The 13436-nt window shown below is 36.3% G+C and overlaps 1 protein-coding gene across 16 annotated transcripts in view; it reads right to left on the reverse strand.

The window, feature by feature from the left end:
• The window catches only part of PUM2 (pumilio RNA binding family member 2), a 103400-nt gene that overhangs the window by 54921 nt on the left and 35043 nt on the right, over positions 1-13436 (reverse strand). For all 16 annotated transcript variants that reach the window (XM_082744198.1, XM_082744197.1, XM_082744196.1 and 13 more), the window contains 4 exons: positions 11471-11658; positions 10736-10905; positions 7315-7585; positions 6966-7059 (listed from right to left, as the gene is read on the reverse strand). In XM_082744198.1, coding sequence (XP_082600324.1) covers positions 6966-7059; positions 7315-7585; positions 10736-10905; positions 11471-11658 — 723 coding nt within the window. The remainder of the gene's footprint in view (positions 1-6965; positions 7060-7314; positions 7586-10735; positions 10906-11470; positions 11659-13436) is intronic.

Consider the following 13436-nt stretch of genomic DNA (forward strand, 5'->3'; position numbering starts at 1 on the left):
CCACCACCCCGCACCTGCTTCAGATTTCTCTGTCAAATAAATAAATAAATAAAATCTTTAATAAGTAAGTATGATTAAGAAGGGGGCATAGGAATATAAAAACATGCGGACATAATTAACTTTATGAAACGTATTTAAAAGAAACACTTATCTTAAAATCTATACCTTAAAATCAAGATTCAGAAACTTCATTCTACATTACAGCAGTTTTTAAATGTTTTGACGGTGACCCACAGTATGAAATATATTTTACATCGACCTGGTGGCCATATATACATAAACATGCCACAGAAATCTCCAAAACATTATCCTTATAAAGTTCTACCATAACCTATTTTCTATTTTTTTTACTTAATTTTCCTTTTCATTAATTTCTATAAATCTATTTCATTTCTAGAAATAGTGGCCATAGCCCATAGCACTGATTTCATGCACAGCCACAAAAAGCCATTTGAAAAATCTGCTTTTAACAGAGGAAGAATCAAAGGGTCCAATAAAAATCCCTGCACTATTTAAAAAATCATTTCCTCAGAATTAGATCCTTAAGTACACCTGAGGGCAAAGGTTTCAAGATCTCCTTCTGGTTCCTCTACCATAAATTATCTTTGTCAAAGTAGAAAACAATGGATGCAATGATATTCATGTCATCTCATACCACTACAAAACCCCAAAACCAAGATGTAATTTTTTTGTATTTCATATTTTGTGATTTTATTTTTATTTATTTTTTAAATTTATCTGACGGACAGAGATCACAAGCAGGCAGAGAGGCAGGCAGAGAGAGAGGAAGGAAAGCAGGCTCCCCGCTGAGCAGAGAGCCCCATGCGGAGCTCGTTCCCAGGACCCTGGGATCATGACCTGAGCCAAAAGCAGAGGCCTTAACCCACTGAGCCACCCAGGTACCCCTATTTCATGATTTTTTTAAAAAAAGATTTTATTTATTTATTTGACAGATAGAGATCACAAGTAGGCAGAGAGGCAGGCAGAGAGAAAGGAGGAAGCAGGCTCCCCACTGAGCAGAGAGCCCGATGTGGGGCTCAATCCCAGGACCCTGGGATCATGACCTGAGCCGAAGGCAGAGGTTTTAACCCACTGAGCCACCCAGGCGCCCTTAGAAATAATTTTAACATAGCTTTCTCTACATTTATGTTAGATGTGAAATTTCAGATAGCTGAAAAACAAGGAATTAGTTCTACCTAACGGATACATATTGAACCTTCCACTGAAAGAAGTTTCTTACTTGTTTTAAGCTCACGATTCATTTAAGAAATATTTGCAACGTACTAGACATCAAATATGCTTGTGTATTACATAAATACATACCTATTTATGTTTGCACATATATATACACAAATGTGTTTGTATCTGCGTGTTTATACATGCACACAAATAAAAACATACGTCCTTCTACATTTTTAAATGCACACAAAGACATTTTATACTGTAGACTATAATGATACTTTAATATGTTTTCACTTGCCAATTAACCACAGATCCCTTTCTATGTCAACAGATAATCTAGGCCACCTGGGTGGCTCAGATGGTTAAACGTTTGCATTCTGCTCAGTTCATGATCCTGGGGTCCTGGGCTGGGGCCCCACATTGGGCTCCCTGCTCAGAGGAGAGCCTGTTTCTCCTGCTCCTTCTGCTGTTTCCCACCTGCTTGTGCTCTCTGGCTTGCTGTCAAATAAATAAATGAAAATCTTAAAAAAACAATTTTTTTTTGTTTTGTTTTAGGGGTGCCTGGGTGGCTCGGTCAGTTGAGTGTCTGGCTTCATATCAGGGCATGTTTTTGGAGTTCTGGGATTGAGCCCTGCACTGGACTCTGGGCTAAGAGGCAGGTTTGCTTCTCCCTCTCCCTCTGTGATCTCTTTGGCTCTTTCTAATAAATAAATAAATAAATAAATAAAATTTAAGATAAAGTCCTCTCTCTCTAACAGACAAAGAACTAGAGTCTAAAACAAAAAACTTTTTAAAATAAAGATTTTATTCATTTATTTGAGAGAGAGTGGGGTGTGGAGGGGCAGAGGGAGAGGGACAAGAAGACTCCCAACTGACAGGAAGCCCAATGCGGGGCTCAATCCCAGAACCCCGAGATCATGACCTGAGCCAAAGGCAGATGCTTAACCGGCTAAGCCACTGAGGCTCAATCTCATTTAAATTTTATATCTACCAGGAAGAGGACCCACTTATATCCAAGCTGTTTTCCAAATACATTCTTTTATTAATTTGAGATGTCAATTAAAATTAAAATCTACCAGGATGCCTGCGTGGCTCAGTGGGTTAAGCCTCTGCCTTCAGCTCAGGTCATGATCTTGGGGTCTTGGGATCGAGCCCCGCATTGGGCTCTCTGCTCTGTGGGGAGCCTGCTTTCTTCTCTCTCTCTGCCTACTTGTGCTGTCAAATAAATAAAATTTAAAAAAATTAAAATCTATCCTGCACACTAAACAGACACCCTTGCACATGTGTCTACTGTGAAGTGTTCTTTTCTGTTATCTACTTGTATATACCTAGGTCAGTACCACACTGTTTCAATCACTGAAAACAGTAACTTCTGACATATGGTTGAGTAGGTCCCCCTTATTTCACTTTAGTTTTCCATTAATTTTCTTGTTTTACTTTTCTAAGACAAACATTAAAAACAAATTTTAAAGTTCCAAAAAAATCCTACTGGGATTCCAACCAAGAATACATTAAATCTACAAATTAATTTAGATGAAGGGACATCAAAACTATAAAGTTCTGAGTTTTCTTCAAAGGTCTTTGTCCACTTTTATTCGAGACTTCAGGAAAAGGTATAGTCAGCTATGCTTTGCACATCTTTAGTTACTACTGACTCCAATCCTTAGCTTCTAGTTTCTCTGTCTCTGCTAAGTACTAATCATTTTGATCATTTTGGGTTTAGTGTTCTTGGAGATTTCCTAAGTTTTCATTCTCCAGTACATTTCATCCTAGGTGACAGCTACTCAATAATGAAGCCCACCTAGGTCTTTTTACTTACAAGACTCTGAAATGGCTGATTTTCACACCATTTTGTTGTTTCAAGACTGCTGATTTTTGATGGCTTTAAGTTCTTTATCTCCTAAGATTATGAGTCACCTTTGAAAGTTCTTTCCGAAACTTTAAGGTTCCCTTATTTCTACATTTTGGGTGTAAATTCTACTGTTTGTTACACAACTGGCTGCTTTCTGGGTCATCTTTCTTGTTTGCACTGTGAATTTTGTTTGCAATACTACTGGAGAAATTCTCTTGTGCTCACCTGTGCATCAGGTGGTATCAAGATTGCCAACTACACATCATGAAGTCTCCAAACCAAGTCTTACTTATATTTGTGACCTGGGTGCTCTTACTATACCCATGGTTAGCATGACTCAAACTGCAATCCTGGTGTGTGTAGGCCCTCTATTTATTTGCCCCCTACAGCCCTCTGCAGGCAATACAGTTTATTTCAATTTTACTCACAATTTCCTATACTACAAAATTTCCAAAGCACCTCAACAATCCCTTTTCTTTTCTCTTTCTCTCCCTTCTCAGTGTAGATAGCTATTTAGGAAAAAATAAAAATATACTATATTTATTATCTCTTTCTGGCCCAGGCCAGGATGCTACCAATTTTTAGATAAACTAAGAATAGTTTTAACATTTTTAGTAGTTGAAAATAATAATAGTTATTATTAACACATGAAAATTATATAAAATTCAAATTACAGTGTCCATGGTAGAATTTTATAGGAATACGGCTATACTCATTTCTATGTCATTTAAGGTTGTTTTTGTGCTCTAACACAAGAGTTGAGTAGTTGTGACTGAAACCATATAGTTTCCAAAATTATAATATTTACTATCTGCGCCTTTATAAAAAAGTTTGTCAATCCCCACTCTAGAAGAATCTTCTAGAGCCACACTGTCTATTACGTTAAAACCACATATAGCTACAGAGTATTTGAAATGTGATTAGTCTATTGAGATCAGCTTAAAGTGAAAAAATCCATACCTAATTTGGAAAGCTTCATATGAAGAATTTAAATTTCTCAATAGTAAGTTATATACTGGTCACATTTAGAATGACATTTTTTTATATAATGGGTTAAATAGACTATTCAAATTAATTTCACCTATTTCCTTTTAGTTTTTAAAAATGTGGCTACAAAAGAATTTAAAATTCTATGTGGAACACATTACATTTCTATTGTACAATGCTGTTCCAAAATGGGCTTTCAGCCAGACAAGAGATGACTAGGCAAACTTGGATACTAAGACTGATGGTCAACAATCAATATATTTAACAATGGAACAAAGATTAAAAGGTGGAGTCAATTTTGTAAAGTATGCTTAGAAATAGTTCCATTTTTATTCAGGTTTTCAAATTTATGTGCATGGTTTCCCAGATGGCTTCACAAAGTTCTGCCAAGACTTAAAGACAACAGGAGTCCAATGTTACTTGAAATACTCTAAGGTATTCAAAGGGGAAATAGTTCTAAATTCTTTTCATGCAGTGATCATATTCCAGAATCTGAGAAAAATATAAAATACGCAAACTTAAGGATTAATTTTATGTACACATTACTGATACAAATATCCTAAATAAAACATGAGCAAACTAAAAGAGCTCATTAAGAGATTATATGCATTTTTTATTCCATGAACACAAGAATGATTCAATTAGAAAATACTTATAAACTTTAATATCTGCTATAACCAAGAGCTTCCATAGATACCAATTTAAAGATTTAATAAAAGACAGAAGGCCATTTACAAGGTCAGCAAAAGACAAAATACCTAAAAACATACTTATCAAGAAATATGCAAACGTAGGTGATAAAAACTTTAAAGTACTGATAAACAACACAAAAGCAGATTTAACAAAAGTAAAGATACACCATGTCCTGGTTTATTACTTAATGTAATAACAAAGTAGATTTTCTAGAAGTTAATTTAAAATTTAAACCCAATCTCTGGAAGTAAATAAATAAGCAAATTACTAAAATGCATATAAGAAGGCAATTAACAAAAGAAAATGTAAAACTTCAAAAAGGCAGAGCAATGGGTATACTAGCCTGTCACATATTAAAACATACCATAAAGCCTCAAGAAATAAAAAAGGGTTATACCATCTGTATAGAAAACAGGAATCACTACTCTTTTTTTTTTTTAAGATTTTTAAAATTTATTTGACAGAGATAGAGATCACAAGTAGACAGAGAGGCAGAGAGAGGTGGAAGCAGACTCCTTGCTGAACAGAGCACCCCACAATGCAGGGCTGGATCCCAGGACCTTGAGACCATGACCTGAGCCGAAGGTAGAGGCTTTAAACCACTGAACCACCCAGGTGCCCCACTACTCTTTTTTCTTAAAATTTTTTTTACTTATTTCAAAGAGAGAGAGAGCACCCACACATGCACGCACAAGCAGGGTGAGAGAACCCTAAACTGACTCAGTGCTGAGCCCTCTAAGGGGCTCAATCTCATCACCTTGAGAGCATGACCTGAGCCTAAATCAAGAGTCAGATGCTTAAGCGACTGAACCACCCAGATGCCGCCTGAATCACTACATTTCTAATGAGGAGGACTTAAGTATAGGAATAAAGGAAGCTGGGGGCAAAGAATGTATGCTGCTATTAGAAACCATCCAGAAGGGGTGCCTAGGTGGCTCAGTGGGTTAAATCCTCTGCCTTCAGCTCTGGTCATGATCTTAGGGTCCTGGGATAGAGCCCTGCACTGGACTCTCTGCTTAGCCAGAGAACCCGCTTCCTCCTCTCTCTCTGCCTGCCTCTCTGCCTACTTGTGATCTCTATCTGTCAAATAAATAAATAAAATCCTAAAAAGAAAAAGAAAAAGAAAAGAAAAGAAAGAAACCATCTAGAAACGTGCGGTCACCTTTGATTAAAACCAAAAATAAAACAGGGACCTAGAAGACCTTCTTGGATTGACAAAGAACAATACAAAGATAAGAGAAGAGAATCAACTTAGTTTCTATCACCTCCCCCCACCTTGCCCCCAGCCTGCTTCCATAGATTATGTGGAATACAGTCACACCTTCTCCAATAAGAAAATAAATTAAGATAAGCTAAAATCAGGCATAAAAACAGGTATGTAAATCTACACGTGATAAAATAACACTACATATATATATATACATTTACCAATGTCATATTCCTGGTTTTGGTACTATACTATAATTATGTAAGATGTAGCCATATAGGGAAAGCTGGTGGGGAACCTCTCTGTACTCTCCTTGCAACTCCATGAGAATCTATAATTATTTCAAAAAAAAAAAAAACAAAAAACAAAAAAAAAAACACACAAACATAAAACCCCAACATGGACAACATGTACCAATGCTTCAGCAGTAACAAATGCATAATTATAGTAATTCACATTGAAAGCTAATGGCCAAAGACCCAAATAACTTAATGAAGAAAACATTTTAAGGAAATTTCCTGGGAATGTAATTCTTTAAAATAAACATTTTGGGGGCGCCTGGGTGGCTTAGGAGTCTGCCTTAGGCTGGGGTCCTGATCCCAGGGTCCTGGAATCAAGCCCCGCATTGGGCTCCCTTCTCAGTGGGAAGCCTGCTTCTCCCTCTCCCACTCCCCCTGCTTGTGTTCCTCTCTCGCTGTGTCTCTGTCAAATAAATAAATAAATCTTAAAAAAATAAATAAACATTCTGATTGATAATAGACAGACCTACATTTGAACTTTCAAGTGTCTGACTCAACTTCACACTGAGAAAAAAACTTACGTGCTGACAGCTTTCATCAAGTTATACAGATTTTCATTTCATCAAGGATACAATAATCAGAAATGGTTCTTTCCTAGTTAATCTTTATTTTTGCCATGTAATTAATTACTCGAGATGTTTTGAAACATCACGATGTAACACCATTCAATAAAAGAAAAATGAAGCGTTCTAATTAACACTAACACAAGACTTTCTAACAGTCTCATCAAAGTGGTTGGACTCACCTATATGCGGCTGCTGCGCTGCAGCTAACGCATACTGCTGCTGCTGAGCTGCAGTTAACTGCTGAACTGTTAACGCATTAGTCCTCTGAAAGAGCTATTAGAGAAAATATTTAATACCAAGATTAGTCTCAAAGCATTTCATTTCTATTTAGAAAGCTGTGAATAGTGTATTTTAACACTGATCTCAATCACTTTCTCAACCATAAAAACATTTTATTTCTAAAACATCAAGTATTTAAGAATACTCCGGTTATTCAGGTCAATGCACTTCAGGCTACACCAACACACAGTTCAGGCTACGCCAACACACAGTTAAGAGGAGCTTCTTTAAAGGAGGGTCACACTTTACCTGCTGCTGGGAATTGTAGTCAAAAAGGCCTACAGTAGCTCCTGAAGAGTCCATGGGTACCTGATTACCAGGATAGTCAAACTGTAAGGAATCCAGACCAACTTGTTCCATGGCATCCAGATTCTGAGTTTCAGGATTTGAAAATTCTTCAACAAGTGGTTTATTAGCTGTAGGATTAGGAAGAGGCCCCAATCCTTCTGGGGGATTAGTACTGGGGCCCAGGCGCTCAACTACTTCAGTTGGAGAGGCTTGACGACTTCCAGGAGTACGACTATATAAAGAAAACAGAAAGGCTTTATGAGTAAAAGTAGTCAGTCAGAGTTGGAATGGAAAAGTAAGAAAATCATGAAAACCAAATGGTGGTAAAATACAGAGGGCAAATCAGGCACACCAGGTCACTAACGTACTCCACTTCAGCATTTTTTTCTAATTTAACTTCCTCTTAAGAACAGACATGGTTTTGCTTTGTTCACACTACTAACGATCACTCTCCCTAATTTGAATAGCATAAAGATGTAACTCAATTTTACACTTAAGAAAATTGGCCAATATCACAATTTAGGCTTAGACTACCTGAAACTTTTTTCAAATCAGACAAAATGAATGGTAAGTTTGAATAGCAGACTATCAAGTGAAAAATATGGGAAGACGCAAAACCAAAACCCATCTACCACACTTCCAGTCTTCTCCACCAGCATAAAATTATGCCACGATATCCTGCTTAATAATGGTTCAGAAAAAAAACAAAACTGGCCATAAAGGATGGCTTTCATGACTTTAGAGTGTAAAATGAGATACAATGCAAAAGGACATGAACTAAGATGAAAGCTGACTCCAGTCTGTCTTTAAATAGGATTTTGAGCATATCATTTCATCTTCCAGGCCTTAGTTTCTTAAATGAGACTAGAGACATAACCTTCTTGTGCTTATTGTTTCAAGTAAGGGCAAAAAAAGGAAGTGTGAAAAGCCTCTATGACAACTTTCCAAAAACCATCTTTATCCACAAAAATGTTACAGTTTAAATCATCAGGAAGAGGGGCGCCTGGGGGCTCAGTCGATAGACATCTGCCTTTGGCTCAGGTCATGATCCCGGGGTCCTGGGATAGGGCCCCGAGTTGAGCTCCATGCTCAGTGGAGAGCCTGCTTCTCCTCTCCCACTCCCCCAGCTTGTGTTCCTGTTCTCTATCAACTAGGTTAATAAAATCTTTACAAAACAAACAAACAAACAAAAAACCACCACAAAAACAAACAAAAAAACACCAGAAATAGAAATTTATAACATATTTACCAAGAATTAAGTATGTATAACAATAGAAAAGAGTATACTTCATATTAAAACAGCAATTTCCCCTACTAACAAGCCTTTTTAATTTTCTCAAAAAATTTATTGAGCATCGGCTTTTTCCTTTTTATCAACATCTTTCATGGTCTAAAGCTTATTTTTACTTTATGCCTAGACATAATCTATCCTCATTTACAGTATATTTTCTTCTGCAGAAATATTTTAGGCAAGATCTTTTCAGTCACAAGAAGTAAGTTTGTTCTGAGAACATGAGCTCACAGTATATGCGAACATTAAGTACATTAAGTAAGGAACAGTAACTATTTCACCTGGCTTTCAGGGCCAGTTGTTAACACTTATGTAACTCTTCCCCCATGTTCAGAAGCTTCACATCGAGATAAATTTCCTAACATGCAAGGAACATTTTACAAAGTCATTACTTAACGAAATTACTTAATTTTAAGAATTGGTTTCCAGGTATTTAGGTGAACTTACATTTTATTTAAAAATCAACCACTATCCTTGCAATATTTAGAAGAAATTTCTAATTTCTTTCCCATTTTAACCATACCTAATTTTTCATGTGAATATTCGAAGGTTTTTCTTTCAAAATATATATATGGGAAGGTAAAAAAACCTAAAAGGTTCTTCTTTAATTTTAAAATAAAGCTTGCTATAGTTCTTCACTTCCTTTCAGTTCTACACTCCAGTGATTATATACTGATGCTGTATCAATTAATGTACAGATTAGTGATATGTTAGCATAGAGACCATATAGCCACAGCTATTAGCCCAAAACATTTTTACCCTATCAAGCACAATACTACATCTAGAATATTTCACAAACAACTTTAAATGCATACCCCAAACTTAGTGGAGTAAAATTGGAATGCTAATAAATGTAGTAAAGTTCGTATTATGGAGAAGCATAGCCTTTCAAACAAACAACTCTAATATAGCAATAAATAGAGGATATAACAGAAAAAAGGCATTGCGCTACTAAGTGGTGCTATTTTCTTGCTATAGTTAATGGTGTATTAACACTTCAATTATAAATGCATACTGTGAAGGGCTCATAAACTCAGTTTTAAATATATGCCCTTGACTAAAACTTAAGATTAGGTAATTGCAGAAAAGTAAAATCAGGGTAAGGTTCTAAAACAAATTGAAAAACATTAAAATGTATTTCTTATCAAAGAGGTTTACTGGTTTTGGATGCTTTTTTGCACTTACAACAGACACAAATGGCACTGTTTTAAGCAGCATTGTTACTCTGCTTTTGATAATTAAAGGCAATAAATTTAAAAGCATACCATCCACATATATGGTTATACTCAGTTAACTGAGATTCCATGGTTCACAGGATCTCAATGAAACAGCTCATTTTTCAGGTATAAGCCCCAAAGCATCTGACTATTGAAGTGTAAAATGTAGGAATTCAGTATGAAGAAAACAACTCCCTATTATCTAGGTAAATGTATATTGCCTAATCTGAGATCAAAGCTAGAAGAAAAGACTTATTTAACTGCCATAAAGAAACAACTGAAACGTTACAACTTAAAGAATTCTAAGCGCAAAGCTAACTTTTAAAAGTCTCGAATATGTTCCTTACCTCCTAAATTCAGAAATATTAAGTATTACCATAAATTCTAATAATGGAACACTAATAAGGAAGGTCACAGCTCCTGAAATATTTCCTCATTTCTGAGATTAGGAGTTAGATTGGGTGGGGGATACAATACAGGGATAGAAGGAAGAGGAAACTCCACAGAAAGCTGCTCAAGAGCAACCCCAAAGGAGTCTGCCAAGAAAAAACAGATTAAGCCTAAAATTCACTAAATTTTAGCAGGGAGGAAACAGTTAAAATTTCGACTATCATATTAGCAGAAAGATAACAGCAACTTCTAACATTACTCCTTTAAAGAAATGCACGGTTTGAGACTATTTTGAGGAATTTTTTTTTTTAATGGTGCATAATCAACTAATACTCCTTATGAAAAAAATAAATCTACTAGATTAACACAAGATACAAAGGGAAATAAAATAAACCAAAATTGGAAAATATCTATATCAATCACATCAACTACTAGTACCATCCCTGAAGATATGCTTTTCTTCTTGAGAAAGTTAAAGTCTTACTTAAAATCTTTGCAATCGGCATCCATTCCATTTGGCAAACCTCTGCCATTTATTTTAGAATCATCATCATCTCCTTGTTTAAGATCTCTGTTTTGGTCCTCCTCAAATGGAGAAGCCTTGCCTTTTTGATCTCCTTTCTCAGGTCCATCTGTTTCAGCATCTCTAGTGCCCTGAGGAAAAAGAATCTGTTTGATTCTGAATATTTAATAGAACACAAAAAAAGGCACCATAAGGTGACCTAAAACTACACTATAGTGCATGTAAACAATAAAAGCATTGTATCTATTTTAATGTTGTAATCAACTAATTTATCAAAGGCCAAAAAACTGAGCACAAAACAGTGATTTATAACAGAAGGGCTAAGGCAACCTTAACTATAGCGGTGCTGGAAAAGCAGTAACACCACAGACAAGATTAAAATTCTACTTAAGGCATATGATTTTGTTTAGTTACTTCCACATGAAGCACTACCATGAATAAACAACTGTAATTTTGCAAATTATGTTTCTTAACTAATATGGCTGATATTTGTAACATGGCTAAAAGATTATATTCCCATTGGTTCTCTATTTCATGTATTTCAAGAAGTGGCCAAGAGAAGAAAACCAGAGCTCCAACAGCACCAAGATTTTCTTTGCTCTGGGAAGAGCCAAAAAAAAAAAAAAAATAAATGGACTTAAAGATAACCAAACAACCAGATTAATTATTAAATATTTCTTTATTCAAAATACTTACAAAAGTTCCCTTCCTAAATCGAGAATCCAATTTATCAGCAGGAGAAGAACTTAATACATATTCTACCATGCTCACACCAAGGCCTCCACTTTCTGATCGCGGAGACAGTATTGCATTTACTTCACTGTTTCCATGAAAACCCTGTCCAGATCTTCTCTGTACCATAATAGGCTGGGACATTGAATGGTCTGTTTGGAAGGAAGAACACAATTATACATTTGTACTTTTAAATTAATCAAAATGTATCTACATAAATTAACATATTAAGGTAAAAAATCAGCATCCTGTTTTATTTTGAATGTTATTATGATCCTGAAAAAAAGCTTTCATACTGCTGAGACTCGCTGGCCTGGGCACACTTCTTGGCAACACAGAAAGCAAGTCATTTGGTTTTTAAAAAAAAAAAAAAGTAAAAAGCTGTCAAACCAGAAAGGTCAATGGAGACAGAAACGTTAACCTGAAGGCTCAGCTGCCAATAAGCATCTTGTTAAATGTTAAAGCTTTCTTAATGATTCATTATAATTCAAACCAAAAATCTTTAGAAGTGAAACCTAGAAGAATAAAAGTAACTCCTAAACTGGAAGGGGCACACATCAAGCTCATAGTTATATATACTGGATGGATTCAGAACACATGGCTGTACAACTATAAACACAAACAAGTTTGGAAAAAAATCAGTTAATATCAGAGAATTTCTATTCTTGGTGTAAAAACTGTCACCTAAACATTATTTTTAGAAGTCCCTTCTAGGGGCTCCTGGGTGGCTCAGTTGGTTAAGCATCGGGTCTTCAGCTCAAGTCATGATCCCAGAGCCCTGGGATCAAGCACCACATTGGGCTCCCTGCTTGACAGGAAGCCTTCTTCTCCTTTCCCTTTGCCTGCAGCTCCCCCAGCTTGCTCTCTCTCAAATAAATAAAATCTTTTAAAATAAATAAATAAAAGTCCCTCCCAGTTTAAAGGGTTTCATTTTTAACAAAAAAATTATTCCTCTGGTATGAATACCTTTCTATACATTTTGTACGCTTTTTAAAAAATTTAACATATAATGCATTATTAGCCCCAGGGGTACAAGTCTGTGAATTGTCAGGCTTATACACTTCCCAGCACTCACCATAACACATACCTTCCCCAATGTCCATAACCCAACTACCCTCTCCCTACCTACCCCCACCAACCCTCAGTTTGTTTTGTGAGATTAAGAGTCTCTTATGGAGGGCCACCTGGGTGGCTCAGTTGGTTAAGCATTGGCCTTCGGCTCAGGTCATGATCCCAGGGTCTTGGGATCACAACCGGCATCAGGCTTTCTGCTCGGCAGGGAGCCTGCTTCTCCCTCTCTCTCTGCCAGCCTCTCTGCCTACTTGTGATTTCTCTCTCTCAAATAAATAAATAAAAATCTTTTAATAACAACAAAGTCTCTTATGGTTTGTCTCCCTCCTAATCCCATCTTGTTTCATTTTTTCCCTTCTCTACCCTCCTAAGCCCCCCACTTTGCCTCCCTTTTCTACATTTTTATAACAAGAAGAAAAAAAACAATGTTTAAGATTAGAGAACAAATGGAATACAAATATAAAACATTTGAGGCAACATTCAAATAGACTTACCAAAAAAAATTTTTTTAAGGCACCAGTAAGCTAACTCTGGTTCATTTGTTATCACATCTAATACTCAATATTAAGTCTAGTCCTTAAGAGGCTGAACTATCAGGGGCGCCTGGGTGGCTCAATGGGTTAAGCCGCTGCCTTCGGCTCAGGTCATGATCTCGGGGTCCTGAGATCGAGCCCCACATTGGGCTCTCTGCTCAGCGGGGAGCCTGCTTCCCTCTCTCTCTGCCTGCCTCTCCATCTACTTGTGATTTCTCTCTGTCAAATAAATAAATAAAATCTTTAAAAAAAAAAAAAAAGAGGCTGAACTATCACAGTGGTACTCAGTCATCATTTCATTAACCCTATGTTTTTAAGTGACTACT

Source organism: Mustela nivalis (assembly GCF_964662115.1).
Source record: "Mustela nivalis genome assembly, chromosome: 8".
In the NCBI taxonomy this organism is placed as follows: Eukaryota; Metazoa; Chordata; class Mammalia; order Carnivora; family Mustelidae; genus Mustela; species Mustela nivalis.